Raw genomic sequence first — 19,509 nt, 5'->3', positions numbered from 1 at the left:
GTTTAACAAAACCTCACCAAGTTTAAAAAAATTATATATATATATATATATGTGTGTGTGTGTGTGTGTGTGTGTGTGTGTGTGTGTGTGTGTGTGTGTTAATATTGGGGTCTGCAAATGTTCACATCCGTGCAATGAAATGTGCATGGGTGTTCACAGGCATCGAACTACGGCACGGACGGAGCAGCGCGCCAATAAAGCAGGGTCTCCTCAGTTGTGTCCCCCTGTTATTTACCTGCAGGATGTAAAACATCCTTTTGAGTTTGATAGGATTTCCCTCATATGTGATTACTGAGGGAGTGGCCAAATATCCACTTGGGATATTTTCCGCTTGTGAAAACAGAAAAACAGTAAACTTTCTGAGCATGGTTGGTGTCTCGATGGAAAACGCCGTTGTAAACAATTGCGTTTGTGATTCTAAAGCCACACTTAGCGTTCTTCCACATGTTCTTTGATAAATCACGGTGGGTAGCCGTGTTAGTCTGTCTGTAGCAGTAGAAAAGAGCCAGAGTCCAGTAGCACCTTAAAGATGAACACAATTTCTAGCAGGGTAGGATTTTTCATGAGCCACAGCTCACTTCTTCAGAGACAGTTAGAATATGAGTCCACCTGTCCTTAGGAAGAGAGGAGTGAATTAGACACCCAATGGCAATGTAAATGTCAAAAGCAAGTAAATGACATTATCAGGCGTGATTGGATTAGGTGTGATATGCAGAGGGGTAGTAGGCGTGGAGAAATTAGCATTGGTAATGAGACAGGAATCCCAGATCTCTATTCAGTCCAGGAGAATGCATAGTCTTGAGCTTCATTATCAGTCGTAATTTAGCAGTTCTTTGATAAAGTGAGGGATCTGGGTGTGTTGCATTGTTGAAGCCTTATAAAAAGTGATCGTTTTGATTTGTTGAGTATACACTGAACTATGGAATGAAGATGTGCAATTTCATGAACAACTTCCGTTTTTCTTTGCATCCATCAAAAGATGCCTCATTCTCACAAATAGTAGCTAAAGGAGTCATCCTGTATCAGGCCTGTACCCCTACAGGAAGAGGCTCCCCGTGGCGAAATGCTGCTCCGTACCAACCCCAAATCTCTGCACCTAGGAAACTGGCACATCAGAAAGGAAGAAGGACTATGTTCTACTTGATACACTGATTTTCTATATGGAGAAAAACAAACATACAGAGGAGTGTTTGACCATGCCTGCAGTGGTATGGCCCAAGTGCTGCTTGGGAGACCATAGCATTAAGGAAACCTGAAAGTGTCTTGTTGATTAGAATATCAATGCTGATTAATGTTCAGCTTTGATAATCTGCTTCTGGTATTCATCTCTTTATAAGTAAGGGAGGGAATATTGATAGGATTTTTGTTGCATCAACATACATCTCTTTGGGGTCTTGGATTTAGGCGTTTGTCTTCCAGACCTACATAACTTTTAGAGAGCCGCGTGGTGTAGTGGTTAAGAGCAGTGGTTTGGAGTGGTGGAGTCTGATTTGGAGAACCGGGTTTGATTCTCTGCATGAGTGGCAGATGCTAATCTGGTGAGCTGGGTTGGTTTCCCCACTCCTACACATGAAGCCAGCTGGGTGACCTTGGGCTAGTCACACTCTCTCAGCCTCACCTACCTCGAAGGGTGTCTGTTGTGGGAGGGGAAGGGAAGGTAAGTCGAAAGTCGGCATATAAAAACCAACTCTTCTTCTTGTGACCCAACAAGCAAAACCCAGGTCCTGCGTTTGAGCGCTTGATCTTCCCTCCCCCCTCACTTTCTCACTCCTTGGCAAGCCACAAAACCAGATGATTGTCAAAAGTTTGATAATGGAGCTGCATTGCAGTCTGGTGGATCAAATTGTGCAGACATGGTTAAATCAGTAGGGCTAAGTTTGGCTGGATTTTGCCACAGATTTGGTTTTGGTTCTTACATGAGTACAGCCACAGAGATCTGCAGGATAGATGTGCCGATTTAATGTATTCTCTGTCATGATGATTGCATGAAGCTGAATTCCCAGGGTTTTCCCCTCCCTGTCCGACTTCTGTTAACATATTTGCTTGCTTCCCTTTCCAGCCATGGCGTCTTATACTTGCATCACTTGCCGTGTGGCCTTCACAGATGCCGATGTCCAGCGTGCCCACTACAAGACCGACTGGCACCGGTACAACCTGAAGCGGAAAGTGGCCGCAATGCCTCCAGTCACGGCTGAGGACTTCCAGGAGAGGGTTCTGGCCCAGAGGGCTGGCCTGGAGCAGCAAAGCCAGGCCTCCGCCACGTACTGCACAGCTTGCAGCAAGCGCTTTTCCAACTTCAGCGCCTATGAGAACCACCTCAAGTCCAAGAAGCACTTGGAACTTGAAAAGAAGGCCGTTCAAGCGGTCAGCAAGAAGGTGGAGCTCTTGAACGAGAAGAACTTGGAGAAAGGGCTCACCCTAGACAACGCCAGCAAGGATACCATGAATGCTGCCATCCAGCAGGCCATCAAAGCCCAGCCGTCGTCCTCGCCAAAGAAGACCTCTTTGTCACCTAGCCAGGCCGCTGGCTCTCCGGTCACCGCAGAAAGCTACCGCTCGCAGAGGAGCAGAGAGCGAGTGGAGAAGCCCCCCCGAGTTCAGTGGTTTGAGCAGCAGGCCAAGAAGCTGACGAAGGAGTCTGACGAGGAAGGGGAGGAGGAGGAGGAAGGTAACAGCGTGAGGGCAGTTGACTCCAGCGAGAGGGATGGGTTTGTTTATTTGCTTATTCGCTTCATTTATACGCCACCCTTCTCCCCAATGGGGGACCCATAGCGGCTTACATTTTATCCTCCCAACAACCCTTTGAGGGTGATGAGGCCGAGAGAGTGTGACTGGCCCAAGGTCACCCAGCAAGCTTCCATGGCAGAGTAGGGATTTGAACCTGGGTCTCCCAGATCCAAGTCAAACTTCATCCACTGATGTGAGGAGTGTGAGTGCTACTAGTAGAAAGATTCAGACCGGGCCCTGGAAGCCTTTTTCGACAGTCAGGTGCTAGGAGTCATCGGGGACCCGTCTGCATTAAGCTCGCTACATTGATATCTTTGTTGCTTGGAGCATTTTCATGCCACATCCAGGAATATCTTGGGTGGGGTGGAAACTGCACGCTGTGGGAAATCAAGGTGCTGAGGAGTTCTGCTTCTTACAGACTGACCCAAAGTTATGGCAAGAGAGCTGGGGAGGCGTGGGGGGCTTGGTTGGATGTCCTGTCTCAAATCCAATGTCTGATTTGGGTCATTCCTTCTTAGAAATTGGCCTCTCATAAGAATATAAAGGCCCTGCTGGATCAGACCCAGGCCCGTCATGTCCACCAGTCTGTTCACACAGGGGCCAACCAGGTGCCTCTAGGAAGCCCACAAACAAGATGACTACAGCAGCATTATCCTGCCTGTGTTCCACAGCACCTGATATAATAGGCTAGCTCATAAGAACATAAGAAAAGCAGCTGGTTTTGGTTATTTTTATGATTAGTCATGAGGTGGTTGCGTTGAATTGTTGTCATGCATCTATTGTAGTAGTAAAGAGAGCAATTGTGGTGTAGTTGTTTCGGTGTTGGACTAGGACCTAGGAAACCCAGGTTCGAATCCCCATGCACCATGGAAGCTTGCTGGGTGATCTTGGGCTGGTCACACTCTCAACCCCAAATTCAGGTAGCATTTGGATGGGAGACCTCCATGGAATTCCAGGGTCGTGACACAGAGGCAGGCAGTGGCAAACCACCTCCCAACGTCTCTTGCCTTGAAAACCCTACGGGGTCACCATAACTCACCTGGGACTTGCTGGCAACCCCCCCCCCTCAATTATAGTAGAGTTTTTAATAAGAATTTTCTAACAGAGTGGTTCCTCAGTGGAACAGGCTTCCTCGGGAGGTGGTAAGTGCTCCTTCCCTGGAGGTTTTTAAGCAGAGGTTAGGTGGCCATCTGTCAGCAGTGTTGATTCTATGACCTTGGGCAGTTCATGGGAGGGAGGGCATCTTGGCCATTTTCTGGGCATGGGGTAGGGGTCACTGGGTGTGTGTGGGGGAGGTAGTTGTGAATTTCCTGCATTGTGCAAGGGGTTGGACTAGATGACCCTGGTGGTCCCTTCCAATTGTATGATTCTGTGTCCTTTTTTGTTCTGTTTTTTAATTGTGCCGAAGCTTTCTTTACCCTTTTGCCATAATTTGGTTTGGAAGGTTGGGAAGATATCGACTCGGATGAGGATGCAGAGTCTGCAGAAGAGACGATGGAAGGAAACGGCGAGGAAGCTGGAGAGAGCATGGCCGGGCAGGACCACCTCCGCCCCAAGGCGATCCCCGTGACAGACTGCTTGTTCTGCTCCCACCATTCCAGTTCCCTCATGAAAAATGTGTCCCACATGACAAAGGTGCACAGTTTCTTTATCCCAGATATAGAATATCTGGTGGATCTCCGAGAGCTGATTAAGTACTTAGGTGAGTCTGTGAAAGCTTTGCCACCCCTAACCATGTCCGTTTTGAGAGACTAACTCAGTTTCTAACTTCATTAGAAAGTATTCACTATGCCACGCTGGATGGGTAGAGCCAAGAAGGAAGGAATTCTCATGGGTAGTTTTCAGCAGAAAAACCTTCAGTAAAGAAGGGGGTTGAAGAAGCCCATAACATTATGGAAGTCTTCTGAGGCAAAGGCAGTGGAAATTTTACATCTCTAGTCATGGTAGACAGCTTAGTCAAATATAAAATGTTGTCTAGTTCCTGGCATATTTCCCAGTCTTTTTGCATTCCAGCATAGGCTAGAAAATCTGCTGGATTCAGTGAGCTGCATGCAAATGTGTTATGTTTGCAGAAAGTAAAGAATGCTATGGGTATTTACCAAAATGCATAACAGAAGACAATGATGGTACTGGGCCAGCAGAAAAAGAAAGATTTTTCACAAGAGAAGCAACTTTTGGGGTTTATTCACACGTGTATGTGTATTGCTTGATCTCTCATTACTTGAGAGAATCAACAATTAATGAACACTGTCGTGTGGGAGCCAGTCCTTGGCACCAAGGCTCCAACGCGATCAAGTTCGTTGCCATCTCTGATGGCCAAATGGAAACTTTTTTTTGAAGGGGGCGGAGGGAATACGTCGTATGAGCTTCAGTAACTGAACATAATCTTTTTTTGTAGGTAGTTCTACCAGATATGTGTGTAGAATGAATGAGAGATTTTCATGTATAAAGACTTGTTTGTATTGGCCTCAGTTCTTCACACGAGGAGCAATAGAGGATTGTACAATGTTATGAAGCGAGCGGAGGTGTTGAGATTGGTGTGAGAGCCAAGCATAATGCCTCCGTCCCCTCCCCACTTACAGGAGAGAAGGTTGGAGTTGGAAAGATCTGCCTGTGGTGCAACGAGAAGGGGAAGTCCTTCTACACCACCGAATCTGTGCAGGCACATATGAACGACAAAAGCCACTGCAAGCTCTTCACCGAAGGAGATGCTGCCCTGGAGTTTGCCGACTTCTATGATTTCAGGTGGGAAATGATTGCCGCCAACTGTATTTTAGATTGGAAACAGCGAAGCAAACATTTATACTTTGGCCGTTTCACTGTTTGCAACAGTGTGGAACAGCTGGCAAGAGATGAGGTTGGGCCGATTAGGATAGGAAATGGGTTTGATCCTTCCATGGGTGAGGGCTGGAAGGGTAGTGGACAAAAGGGACAAGTGTTTCAGAAACATTACCAGTTAGCCTGAGCCATACGATCAAGCACCATTTAGATACGTCACTTCCTGTGCAAACAAATGAAGTCTTAGAGTTCCGTACCAATTGGTGGACCGGTATAATACTCCCACCCCCAGGAGGGATATTTGACTGGAAATTTCTCCCGCATTAACCTTACAGAAATGAATGGGAGGTACACAGGCTAGTTTGGGATTTCATGAAGAAGAACTTCACAGCAGATTGTGCCTGTAGCATGAGATTTGCTGTGCAAGTATTTCGTATCAGGTGGCTGACATCCACTGTGGTGGAGGTTTCTAAGTGTCTGTTAGACATTGCTTCCTTATATGTTCCGATCTGGTTTAATACATGTACAGAGTGATTGGCTTGAGATCTCAACTTGTGGAACCCACGGTGCACGTCTTGCTTCTTTTCTGCGTCTTTTCTGTGCTTCGGTTTTTACAAATAACTCCTTAAGCTGCCATGTTTACAGGGGGAAAGCAAGCAAACATACAGTTGGAAAGGAAGTAGTTAAAAGTAGTGTCCTGTGATTATCCAGAGGACGTTTTAAAATGGTTGAATCTGGCAGGATGGCACTAGTTCGGTAGCCAGGGGCTTGGGATCTCTTGTGCAATCTTAGAATCCACTTCACAGATGGTACTTGGGTATTAATAATTTCTCCAGCCAGCAATTTTTCTTGCTTAAAGACCTCTTGGATCTCTGTTATGTTGCATCTGTACCACAGGGCAACACATCTTTTAATTCCGACGTGACAATATAAATAATTGGGAAACCCCCTGAAGAGTGGTCATCTCTCATTTAGCTGGGCCTTTTTCAAAGATCCACAGGCAGCTTCCATCTGCATTGCCCCTGGTTTACTGTGTGCCTCTTGGGTGGTCGGAACTATTGCCATCCATGGATAATGATGGCGGGGTCAGTTATGTGGCTGCTTAAGAACATAAGAACAGCCCTGCTGGATCAGACCAAGAAGGCTCCTCAAGTCCAGCAGTCCACACAGTGGCCAACCGGGTGCCTCTAGGAAGCCCACAAGACTGCTGGACTTGACGGGCCTGAGTCTGATCCAGCAGAGCTTTTCTTACGTTCTTATCCCTGTGGAGACAGCATAAAATATTTCTAAACAATAAATGGTTCATTTCACAACACTGTGGAAGATTTTTATGTAGTCCATAGAAATGTGTCATAAGAGGATTGTGGGGGTGTCACTTACCAAAGTCTTTCGCTGAAGTCTTGGACTTTTCATAGGCCAGTACTCATCTGGCACTGGTTGCTCATGAAGCGGGGAGCGTGGGGCCTTAATGGAAAACCAGTTCTCGTTTTTCATTTTTTCTGAAGTAAGATACTGCTATTCATAGAGTTGCCATGAGTCGGAAGCGACTTGATGGCACTTAACACACACACATTCCCGATTCATAGGAGCAGTTACCCTGATTATCAGGAAGGAGAGGATGTGGAAGTGTCTAAAGAGCTGCCATCGGAGAAGAATTTGGAGTACGACGATGAATCTATGGAGTTAATTTTACCATCGGGTAAGTATATTGCTTAAATAAAACCTCCCAAGCGTGCTGTGTTTCAGGGTGAGGCAGGGAAGTACTTCATCGCTCTCAAGTTTGAAAATATCTCTGTCCAACTTAGTTGTGCACCAGCTTATTTGTACCACGCTGTGTTATTGAAACTCTAGAGCCCTAACTTTTCTGGCTGGCTGTTTTGTCCATCCATGTAGGCACAGAGATATCGATGCAGACGCTCTGTGGGGGAAAGATACACTTGCCTTTTCCTGGACTGTTTTAGCATTTGCTGCTAGTCTGAGGATCAGCAGCTGGCAGCTCCCAGGTCAGATCTGGCCCAAAGGAGTGTTTGCTTGGCTGTTGAGTTGCAAATCTAGAAACAAGGTGTCGATGTGTGTGGAAGGGAACAGATGCTCTTGCAAAGGGGTCTGGCCAGAAGGTCCTTTGGCAAAGGAGTGTTTTGGATCCCCTATCATAAGAACATAAAAAGAGCCCTGCTGGATCAGACCAAGGCCCATCAAGTCCAGCAGTCTGTTCACATAGTGGCCAACCAGGTGCCTCTAGGAAGCCCCCAAACAAGACAACAGCAGCACCATCCTGCCTGTGTTCCACAGCACCTAATCTAATAGGCATGCTCCTCTGATCCTGGAGAGAATCGGGATGCATAATGACCAGTATCCATTTTAACTAGTAGCCATGAATACCCCTCTTCTCCATGAACATGTCTACTCCCCTCTTAAAGCCTTCCAAGTTGGCAGCCATCACTGGGGCAGGGAGTTCCACAATTCTGTCCCTCCATCAAAACTAATTGCCAATGAGGGCCTTGGCCACTTCTAAAAATAAGGGGACCACATCATTGCCTAGCTCCTGTGTCCTGTGTAACAGTTCCAACCACCTGCCTTTTAATAAGAAAATAGGTCTTGGCTGCTGACTTTCTAGACAGGTACAGTAACCATTAAACATTGTACAGTGTTTTAAGCTAACAGCTGTTAAATGTAATACTTCTAGGTAGTGTTCTGTTGTGCCCCTTTGACAGTAAAGGGGACCTTAATGGTGAAACGCTTGAGTTTTAACTGTGCACAGGAGATTCCCTCCCCCACAAACACAGTATTGCATGTAGCACCCAAGATGAGCCTGTACAGATTATAGTGGGATATACCATATTGTGAGATTACAAAATGTGTTTGACCACGTATATGTGTACACATTACAGGAGCAAGTGGGGGAGAAATTGCGGTGCTGGGTGTTGTTTTCCATAAGATGCGTATGTCGTGGTTAATGCACAAGCCCTCCTTTTCTCTGCTTGGTCGGAAGTGGTTATTGTAACTGGCTTGAAATAGAACGAAACTGTCCTTCTGTTCTTCTCCTTTTAAGAACGTTCCATGCTTCTAGCTGTTCTTTTCACAAGTGACAGCCACTTCTCTTTATTGGTTGAGTAAATTGGCAGTTATTTCTGTACCTTTGGGAGGCGCCAGATTCCACAGTCATCCAGATTCCACAGTCATCTGTTCTGTCACAGTACCGCTAACGGTATCCCAGCCGGTACTCACCAGTTTGTCTTGGAAGTTGTTCCACTTCAGCTGCTACTTTAACATGCAATTGTTCTTTTTTCCAAAGGTGCCAGGATAGGTCACCGCTCTTTGATGAGGTACTACAAGCAGAGATTCGGTTCCTCGCAAGCAGTGGCCGTCAGTAAAAATAAGCAAAGAGTGGGCAGAGTCGTGCAGCAGTATAAGGCCTTGGGCTGGACAGGCAGCACCGGTAAGCAAACGGAGTTAGTGTTTTGTTGCTTCTAGCCCTGAGGAGGTGCCTTCCTGAACCCCAAGTGCAGCAGCTCTACAGAAGCACCCAAACCCGGTAGTGACTCAGTACTGGCAGATGTAACCTGTCTTCATCAGGTGGTATCATTGTTACCATAAACAGGTTTGACCCTGGTGCTGTTGAGCCAATAAACACACCCCAGGGGTGGAAGGAATAAAAGTTTATTTCTGTGCAAACAAATAAGGTGCCCTCCCCCCAGCTCAAGGGGCTGTTGAAGAGAGAAGCACACAGACAGTATATAGCATCTCATTTTCTCCTTCCGTTCTACATATTTGGAAAGCACGTTTAAATATACTCATTATTATGTACTCATTATATACTTGTTATTATTTCTATGCCCCCGTCTTTGGAGGTCTTTAAGCAGAGGCTAGATGGCCATCTGTCGGGAGTGCTTTGATTGTGGGATCCTGCATGGCGGGGGGAGGGTTGGGGTCACTGGGGATGTGGGGGGAGGTAGTTGTTAATTTCCTGCATTGTGCAGGGGGTTGGACTAGATGACCCTGGTGATCCTTTCCTACTCTATGATTCCTCAAGCGTACCATTATTATTATTATTAGTAGTAGTAGTAATGTTAGTATTCAAGCGTACAGCTTACTATCTTATATATGTATATTTTAATTTGTAGTTTTTTATTTTTATTTTAACTTGCACATACAAACAAATACAATACAATTCGTAACTATTCAACATCACACATTATGATAAATTGGATCAAGAGGTAATTACTTTAAGAATAGTAGGTTAAACCTTTACCCATTGGAACGTATTGAGTAGTTAAAACAGATATTTAAAATTGGGAAAAGCCAACATATCAAATTTTTCTAGGATTGGAAACCATGTTTCTAAGAAAAGTGACTCGTGGTTGGGGTTTTCCATTTGCTGTACTTTTTCTGATATTTTTTCCATAATCAGGGAGTCTTTAATACGATTCAGGCACATAGAAACTGTGGGAGGATTTTTGTTTCTCCATTGTGATGCTATTATTATTTTTGCTATAGAAATAAGAATTTGTATGAGCTGGATTCTAATCTTGGGAATTTTGGGATCATATCCTTGATTTAATAATATGAGTTCTGGTTGTTTTGGTATGGAATAACCTGTGAGTAAAAGTATTTCTCTTAGAATATCGTCCCAAAAAGAATTAATGTGTTTGCATGACCACCAACAATGTAGGTAGGTACCCAGACTACCACAATTTTTCCAACACTTTGGAGAAAAGGAGTTATTAATATGGTTTAATTTCACAGGAGTTAGATACCACCTTGTCAACAGTTTCACCATTTGCATCTTGACAGAAACTATTCTTGATGTATAGCTGTATGATTTCCAAGTTGTGACCAATGTTTGTCTAAAATTATTTTTCCACAAACTTTGTTCCACTTAGTTAAGTAGGTAATAACTCCTTTTTCTAATGTTTTCCCCAGTAAATTATGATAAAGTTTTGAGATTAGGCCTTTTTGTCTATTGGTGTGTAATTTAACCAGAGTTTCAAAATCAGTTAGGGGTTTTTTATAAGCTTGTAAAAATTCTTTATTATTACATAAATGTTTTAATTGGAAATATTGAAACCAGGGTAACTTAGAGCTAGTACCAGCTTCAATCCTAGATTTATCTAAAAGATGTCCTGCTTTGATGATGTCTTCAAAAGTAATTTTCCCATTTGTCCTCCACCAAGTAAAGTCATTAGTGCTAAAAGCTGGCTTAAACCATTTTTGTCTTGTAAAGGGGGATATTCTAGATGGATGGGGCGCTAAAGTTTGTCGATATTTATCCCAGATCTTTATACTCAAATTAAGAAAGGAATTCTGAGTTGTTCTATTTGGTCGATCAGTGGGATTATTCCAGAGGAATTCAAATATTGAGATTTGTGTTCCGCCAGAGAATTCCAAGTCTAAAAAGTCTGGGGCAGGCTTATCTTTCATTAGTACTATTATATTTTTGATAGCCTCATGGTAGAGGCGGATATCCGGGACATCTAGGCCTCCTTTTGCGGATGGAGACCGAAGTGTATTTAGTTTGTGATTATTCCAAATGAACCTTTGGATCTTGTTTTGTCAATACTTCCAACAGGAGTAAGAAAACATTGATGGGAGAGATCTAAATAAGAATATAAAGTGGGGAAGAATTAAACTTTTAATAAGGTTAATTCTTTCAAATAGGGAAAGTTGTATTCTTTGCCATTCCAAGTATAACTGGTTGAGTTTCTGATTTATTTTAGTTATATTGATTTTTTTCTAGATCAGCAATATTGACAGGGATTGACAAACCTAGGTGGTTCCAAGTTGTAGACACCCACTTGTAGTCAAAATTCTCTTTGATTGTTGAGAAGGATTTAGGTGATAAATGCATAGGGTAAAGTTCACTTTTATTTTTGCTAATTTTTAAACCTGAAATACTGGCAAAATGCCCAATAGTTTCATCCACGAAGGGGAGTGATGAGCAGGGTTCTGTGAAATAAAGAACCATATCGTCTGCGAACAGTGACAATTTGTATGTCTTGTTTCCTACCCTAATACCTTCAATTTTTGAATTAGTTCTAATGTGATGGGCGAGGGGCTCAATCGCTAACGCAAACAGTAATGGAGACAAGGGGCACCCTTGTCTGGTTCCTCTATGTAGTCTGATTGATTCTGAAGTCAAGTCATTAACTTTTATTTTAGCAGTGGGGTGAGTGTAACTTGCTTTGATTGCTTGCATAAATTTTGGTCCAAATTGCATTTTCTCTAATAAAAGAATTCTTACTATCTTATATCATTAAACTCCCACTGCAATTGCGCAGCCATCCTTGAAGGAGGTCCACTTTCTAACCAGAGGTGTGTTCTGGCCACATTTACATCACTAAGTAACGCCCGTTCACTACAAGGTCGACCTGAGCTTGCTGTGATCTTAGCAGTGTTGATGAAAGTCCAAGTGTTCCTCTTGTTATCTGTTATTCCCTACCAAAGCTGTGAATGCTAGACACATCTAAACTTTATTTCAGCCAGGCCTTTTTGCTATGCACTTTTGAGCTTAATAAAATCTTCATCCAGTATGAGGGTTTGAACCTTTATTTAGGGCCTGGGTCTCTTAGGCCTGAGTATCATCAGGTTTACAAAGAATGGAGTACTCTTGTGTGATGCGCTGGCTCCGCCCCAGTCCCGGTGGCACCCTTCTTGTTGGGTTGTGCCCGGGCCGAGGGAGCTTCCTCGGCCTCAGACCACACTGTGGGGAAGTCAGAGCTCTCTTTGCCCTCAGTGGGGGCCAGGGTTCCCAGCTAGCTCCTGCAGCCTGAACAACCCATGGCTTCTCCTCCCCGGCCTCCTCTCTGTCTGGCCTTAAATAGGGAGCCACCCAGGTAAACTCCTCCCAGCTCTGCCCCCGGGATCCATCCCCCTTTGGGCTTGATGAGGGAGCTTGCTTCAGCCCCACACCAGCTTGACTGGGTATTCTGACTTTCTCCAAGTGCACCTGGAGTATTATGTAGTTATGATAATCTTTGGGAATATCCAGAGATGTCTGGATGGCTGTACAGATTGAGTATCCCTTACCTGAACATCGAGAAACAAGGATTCAGAAATCAGACTTCTAAAACAAAAACTGTTGTTAATGAAGCAGATGACTCTGCAGGAAACATTTTAAAAAGCCACCCAGCAGAATGCCTCCTCATCCCTAGAGGCCCCACTTCCTGGTCCCTCAACTGCTTCTGATGTTTCTTCTCACCTAAAAAAATAGCATATATTGCACACCGAATCGTAGGTGGAGACTGAAAGCCTGCCATTGTTAGTTAGTTTGCTGCTGCTCTTGTTTAACAGCTGATACAGGTATTCTGGTGAGATGGTTACACCTTTGCTTTCTGATGGTTCAGTGTACACAAAATTATTAAAATATTGTTTAAAATTACATTCTGGCTATGTATAAAGTGTATCTAAAACATAAATGAATTTGGGTCCCATCCCCAAGATATTTCAGTATGTTTATGCAAAAATTCCAAAATATGGAAAGATCGGAAATATGGAACACTTTTGGTCCCAAGCAGTCTGGATAAGGGATACTCAGAGTAAAACTTAACACATCTGCCATTTCACAGTGTAAGAAGGATCATGCACTTTGTCCTCATAAGATTCCTTCTTTGGTACGGGGAGATGTTGACCTCTGGCTCTCTTTTCCCCTCCAGGTGCAGCGCTGGCTCATGAGCGGGACATGCAGTACCTTCAGCGCATGAAAGCGAAATGGATGCTGAAAACCGGTATGCAGAACAACGCTACCAAGCAGAGACATTTCCGCATGCAAGTCAGGTTCTGAGAAACTTTCAAGACGAGCCATGTGTGGGAAAACGAAACTCATCTGGTTCTCCTGGCGATAGAACGGAGGGGAGGGGGGTCTGGTGCTTGATCCCTGTGCTGCTGAAAAGGAGGCTGGTGCCTTAGCGGTATTTCTTTGTAAGCTGCTAATTCAGAAACCTTTCCCAAGAAGACTTTCTAGTCCCACGCAACTCTGCCGTTCAGATTTTAACTCAATAAAGCCTATGCATAAATGTTCTGTGCTGCTGATTAGTCCTGATAATAACTCCCAAGTATATATCCAGTGGCAATTTGTTTTAGCTGTTACAAATTTTGTTTGGTGCCTGAAAGATAGTGGTGATACGGTCCCTCAAAGTCTTCAGAATGCTTTGGGTACCTCCTCAGCACACCAGAGAGGTGAGTGAGCATTGTCCCCACATTGCAAGGTGAGTCTCAGAGTGAACTGGAGACAGAGAGATCAGGCTTGGATTGCCCGTTTATCTGCTCTGTCGAGAACCTCCAAGAGATTCCTGGGATGGGCCAGCAATGCACAAAATTACAATACTCTGGGGTATGAGTCCTCACACCTCAGTCATAGTAGCTGCCACCAGCCCCTTTTCACTGCCCAAGGGGAAAGCTTCCAACGTTCCTGGGAATAAAGTCCAGAAAGTCACCCCCATAAGGTAGACCATCTGCAAGGAAATTTCACAAAAAAACAATTAACTTGGTAGGTGTAGCCACGTAGGCCTAGGCACTGGAATTAGATTGAAGCCACCTGAAGACTAAACACCACAAGATATAATTAAAGTGATCTATTAAAATTGTGCAAGAATGTTATTAATAAGAACAGTGAGGAGTAAAATAACAGGCTAAATCAAAAGGACTGACTACACAGTAATACAATTGGTTCAGTTTCACCAGATGTTACCTTTTCCAACTGAAATCCTCCAGCATTCAAAGTCCAAACTCTTATCCAAGGGTCAGCATAGACAGGCAGCACATCTGACCCATAAAGCAGGTGTGAAATCAAAAGGTCCAAGGTGGATCAAGGAGCTGTGACTCAGGTACCAAGAGCAAAACGAGACTGAAAATGCTAACCTTATGGCCAAGGGTCTGAGTCGGCCTGAGCTCATTTGACCAAGCAGATCCATGGCTGGTGATCTCCATTAACAACGCAACCCCATTACTAACCATGCGACCAAAGAGGGCCAAGAGTGTGATGGTGTGGCTAAACTTCTCTGCAGCTAACCCCGGCCCACTTCTCACAGGTTTCGACGCTCGTGATCTCATCTTTGCTAACTGAAAGGAAGGTGGCTCCATCGTTCTCAGCCTTGGAGACTGAAAGGGAGTCAGAGTAGAAACTCAGAGCCTTGTTAACTCCCAGCACCTGGGTTCTCCAATCTGGGTTGCTAAAGGTCACAGCTTGCTGGGTTTGAAGCGACAGGGCAGTCATTTTCCATCTTTTCCAAGGTAGGCCCGAAGCCTGAACCAATCTTTGAGAGAACAAGAAACTGCACTGAAGGGACTCAGTTTCTTGACAAGCTCACACAGCCTTAGCCACAGAGTCTCGTAGGCTGTCTCGTTTGTTCCTGAGCACAAAACCAAATTTGGAATCCCTCAGAGAAGAATCGACATGTGCAACATGAAAAACTATTGTGCCATATGTGTGCCTAACACATTTAAGAAGAAGAAGAGTTGGTTTTTATATGCCGACTTTCTCTACCTTTTAAGGAGAATCAAACTGGTTTACAATCTCCTTCCTTTCCCCTCCCCACAACAGACACCTTGTGAGGTAGGTGTGGCTGAGAGAGTTCAGAGAGAACTGTGACTAGCCCAAGGTCACCCAGCTGGCTTCGTGTAGGAGTGGAGAAACAAATCCAGTTAACCAGATTAGAGTCCGCCACTCTTAACCACGCTGGCTGTCACTTTGGCCAATTTACTTTGTGGCCTTGAAGATCTAACACCCCATCTTCAGAAAAATTAGCTGGGTTGACTCTCCTGTGCTGCTCCCTCTTTTGCCTCCATAAACAATAACCTCTAACAGGTGGCTTCACACCACAGAAGACCGGATAGGCAAGGAGACCAATGAGTCAGCGCTTGGTGCCTGCTGTGAAACAGCCCTTCCTTTTGCCAGCATTTTTCAAAGACTGCTCATTATCATCCTGTGCCCTTGAAGCTTCTATGCAAAAAGGTGACGCTACTACTATAAAGGGGAATTGTAGAAAATCTTTTTAACTCATTCAGTCACTTTGATATAAAACCTCAAAGGAGATTTGTATGACAGACAGAAAGATGGAATTAAGGGCATATGAAGTTCAAATCACTCTGCTGATCAGATAAGGTAGAGTGATGGCCATACACACACACACATGCACACCAGCACCCCAGGTGAGGGGAAGCTAAGGAACAGGTGGGTGGGCTGCACAGTTTCCCCCCGCCCCCAAGCTGGAACGGCTCTCCAATTGTGTAGCATCAGCCAGGAATATTTGTCTGAAACAGGGTTGTGCATGTAAAGTTATAGAGAAGAAGAGTTGGTTTTTATATGCTGACTTTCTCTACCACTTAAGGAAGAATCAAACTGGCTTACAATAACCTTCCCCTCCCCACAACAGACACCCTTCCAGGTAGGTGGGGCGGACAGAGCTGTGACTAGCCCAAGGTCACCCTGCTGGCTTCATGTGGAGGAGTGGGGAAAGCAACCCGCTTCACCAGATTAGCGTCCGCCGCTCATGTGGAGGAGTGGGGAATCAAACCCGGTTCTCCAGATCAGAGTCCACTGCTCCAAACCACCACTCTTAACCACTACACCACTCTGGCTCTTGAGGGGTTTGAAACCATCCTGGCAGTGTGGTTATTATTTTGAGGGACTGCAGACACAAGTAGACACGCCCTGTCTTAACAGGAAAAAAAATTGATTTACAACAAATAAACACCAGAGAATCACGGGCAAAACTCAGGACTGCCACAAATGGACAATTCAATATATCTCTTACTCCTGCTTATCTTTTGGTCAGCAGATGCAGGAGGTAATGAAGCAAAAGAGGCTGAGGCGGTAGAATGGATTGCACCACTTCGGGCTGAGATTCAGGAGATACATTTTTCCCTCTGAGTTTTCTGTTTATAATTCTCAGGAAATGGCACATTAGCTCATGGAGGGTTAGAGGATACCCTTTCTCCTGGATGTGTGTTTGTGTTTTAATCTGCTGGTTATTATTTGCAAAGAGGAGTGCTACAAATGTGACCCCCCCCCCACCCGCCTGCACTCTGAAAATGTACAGCCCACCTAATTCTGCTGCATGTGTAGACCAGGTCGTCAAAATTAGCTCTTCCTGTATACATTAGATGAAAAGCATCAACTGCTATTTCTGAAAGACGCGTGGAACTTACTGTACAGGATAGAGCAGGATGGCTGCAAAGCTGTCATAAACCACCCTTTGGGGAGGGGAGGCTATGGGTCTCTGGTCGAGTTTGTTTTGCATGCAGAAAATCCCAAATTTAGTCCTTGGTGTCTCCAGAGAGCCACCGTGGTGTAGTGGTTAAAAGTGGTGGTTTGGAGCAGTGGAGTCTAATCTGGAGAACAGGGTTTGATTCCCCACTCCTCTACATGAGCGAAGGACTCTAATCTGGAGAACAGGGTTTGATTCCCCACTCCTCTACATGAGCGAAGGACTCTAATCTGGTGAACTGGGTTGGTTTCCCCACTCCTACACATGAAACCAGCTGGGTGACCTTGGGCTAGTCACAGTTTGAGTTCTCTCACCCTCACCTTCCTCACAAGGTGTCTGTCGTGGGGAAGAAAAGGGAAGGTGATTGTAAGCCAGTTTGTTTCTTCCTTAAGTGGTAGAGAAAGTTGGAATATAAAAACCAACTCTTCTTCAGTTGCATTGTGGTCTTTTATGCTTGGGATTTTTACCTGGGGTTCGAGGCTCTCTTGACGCACACTTTTCTGTTCCGAATCCTAAAAATGCTATGCATGTTGCTGTTTGCCCTGGAGAAAGTCTTGGGTTTTCTGGAGTACTGCAGAATCACCAGCAGAAATCCAGAAGCATCTGAGTCCCGACCCCTTGAAAATGCTGCTTTGTAATTGGCTGTGGTGCTTACTGTGAGAAAAACATCACCCCCAAGGTCCCCTCTCCCGCGCTTTGGCTTATGCATGGAAATGGGGACAATTTGACCAAGGCTGATCTCAGGGGAGATCGAAGAATCATGTTACAACAGGATCCGGAAGACCCAGACCTGGAAGTCGGTTTCAGGTAGCTGGTCGACTCAGCCTTCCATCCTTCTGAGGTCGGTAAAATGAGTACCCGGCTTCCTGGGGGCCAAGTGTAGATGACTGGGGAAGGCGATGGCAAACCACCCCGTAAGCATAGTCTGCCTAGTAAACGTTGGGATGTGTCAACTCAAACTAAGTTTATATCTGCATGCATTTAAATTAATATTTGAATGGTCCCCATTCCCATTTAGAGAGATGACAACCTTACTAAAGGAGTCACAGGTGCCATCAATATTCTTGAATCTTTTCCCATTGGAAAAACACAGAATGGTTGTACATAAATCAGACACGTTGGTCCAGTGGCAGGAGGTTGGAAGTCAGGTATAAAAAAATTCTGGCCTTTTACTTGAGCTCAGTTATATCCTGATGTATAAACAATGGGGGGGAACACTATTTATAGCAGATCAGACCACATTTCAAGAAGCACTTAAATTTTGAGAGACAAGGCTATCGAAGTCATTTAGGAAACCACTAGATGACTGTCTATGAAAACAAAGAAAAGAACAGAGAAATACAGATTAGTTTTAATGGCTGCATGCAAATATTTCCTCCATGTCATAAAGGAAGTGATTGAGTTATGGCAAACTATGAATCTGCGTATGGAGCAGTGCAATTTTGCCTGCATATCTTAGAAGAGTTGTCTCATCTGGCCTGTAACCAAAGGGATCGCGGGTTTTTTTAATGTTAACTTCAGGTCAAGGGGCAGAACAGAGACGAAGTTAAGAGAATAATCAAGCAAGGATTTAAAACTTTAAAATAACTCATGGAAGACAAATGTGAACCTATGGAATAGCAATGCATTTTTCCATCCAGATTATCTTGGCCATGCATAAAAATATGATTTTTCATGAACTCTGGAAGGCTCGACCATTGCTTCATTCTACAACACAAGGGCTGCTCACAAATGTCAAATTTACTTCATTGCAAAATGGGAACCTTCTATATATGTCTCCTTCCTGGCTGCCTCACTCACATCTACAGCGCTCAGATATATTTTACTTTGCGGGGGGAGGGGGGAGCTATATGAATTACCGGAAATTTTAAAAGTTTGCATGCACACTTGACCAGTTTTAATTTAAAAACTACAATGGGTGCAGAGGAGAGCGATGAGGATGATCAGGGGCCTGGAGACCAAGCCCTACGAGGAAAGGCTGAGGGAGTTGGGAATATTCAGTCTGGAAAAGAAGAGGTTGAGGGGGGACAGGATTGCTCTCTTTAAGCATTTGAAGGACTGTCACTTAGAGGAGGGCAGGGAGCTGTTCCTGTTGGCAGCAGAGGATACGACTCACAATAACGGGTTTATATTGCAGGCAGAAAGGTACTGGCTGGATATTAGGAAAAATTTCTTACAGTAAGAGTTGTTTCGCCCTGACCTGGATGGCCCAGGCTAGCCTGATCTCGTCAGATCTCAGAAACTAAGCAGGGTCAGCCCTGGTTAGTATTTGAATGGGAGACCCCCAAGGAGTACCAGGGTTGCTGTGCAGAGGAAGGCACTGGCAAACCACCTCGGTTAGTCTCTTGCCATGAAAAACCCCCAAAAGGGGTCTCCATAAGTTGGCTGTGACTTGAAGGCATTTTACACACACACAAGAGTTGTTTCATAGTGGAATGGGCTGCCTAGGGAGGTAGTGAGCTCCCCCTCACTGGCAGTCTTGAAGCTGAGGCTGGACCAGCATTTGTCAGGGATGCTCGAGGCTGATCCTGCATTGAGCAGGAGATTGGACTAGATGGCCTCTATGGCCCCTTCCAATTCTTATGATTCTATGATTCTATATTGTTACCACCGTCCACTTCACATATCCTCAGGGGCAGCTTAGCTTTATTTCACTGGAATTGTTTTGTAGGCAGAGTTAAGCTTTCCAGGAGAAGGTGTGGCAAAGTGAACGTTTCTGCAACAGAGCGAAATTAATTCCTTCCTCCATTTCCTAGCTCTGCCAAACTAACCAAGTGGTGGGAAGAGATGGGGGGGGGGA

At 44.8% G+C, this 19,509-nt stretch overlaps 1 protein-coding gene across 1 annotated transcript; it reads left to right on the top strand.

Annotated features, from left to right (window-relative positions):
- Positions 1-2,061: 2,061 nt before the first annotated feature.
- On the top strand, positions 2,062-13,293 carry ZNF622 (zinc finger protein 622). The gene is made up of 6 exons (XM_056854526.1): positions 2,062-2,674; positions 4,172-4,429; positions 5,310-5,472; positions 7,092-7,204; positions 8,801-8,944; positions 13,158-13,293. Exons 1-6 carry the CDS (start codon positions 2,062-2,064, stop codon positions 13,283-13,285), a joined length of 1,419 nt encoding a protein of 472 aa, XP_056710504.1. The 3' UTR covers positions 13,286-13,293.
- Positions 13,294-19,509: the final 6,216 nt, after the last annotated feature.

This window comes from Euleptes europaea, chromosome 8, assembly GCF_029931775.1.
Source record: "Euleptes europaea isolate rEulEur1 chromosome 8, rEulEur1.hap1, whole genome shotgun sequence".
NCBI lineage: Eukaryota > Metazoa > Chordata > Lepidosauria > Squamata > Sphaerodactylidae > Euleptes > Euleptes europaea.
Note: the sequence above shows the minus strand (reverse complement) of the source record. Positions and strands in the feature narration are given on the sequence as shown.

Coding starts and splice junctions, on each gene's coding strand:
- ZNF622 (XM_056854526.1), top strand. CDS start 2,062: ATGGCGTCTTATACTTGCATCACTTGCCGTGTGGCCTTCACAGATGCC. Junction 5,473..7,091: donor GCCGACTTCTATGATTTCAG/GTGGGAAATGAT, acceptor CCCGATTCATAG/GAGCAGTTACCCTGATTATC. Junction 7,205..8,800: donor GGAGTTAATTTTACCATCGG/GTAAGTATATTG, acceptor TTTTTTCCAAAG/GTGCCAGGATAGGTCACCGC.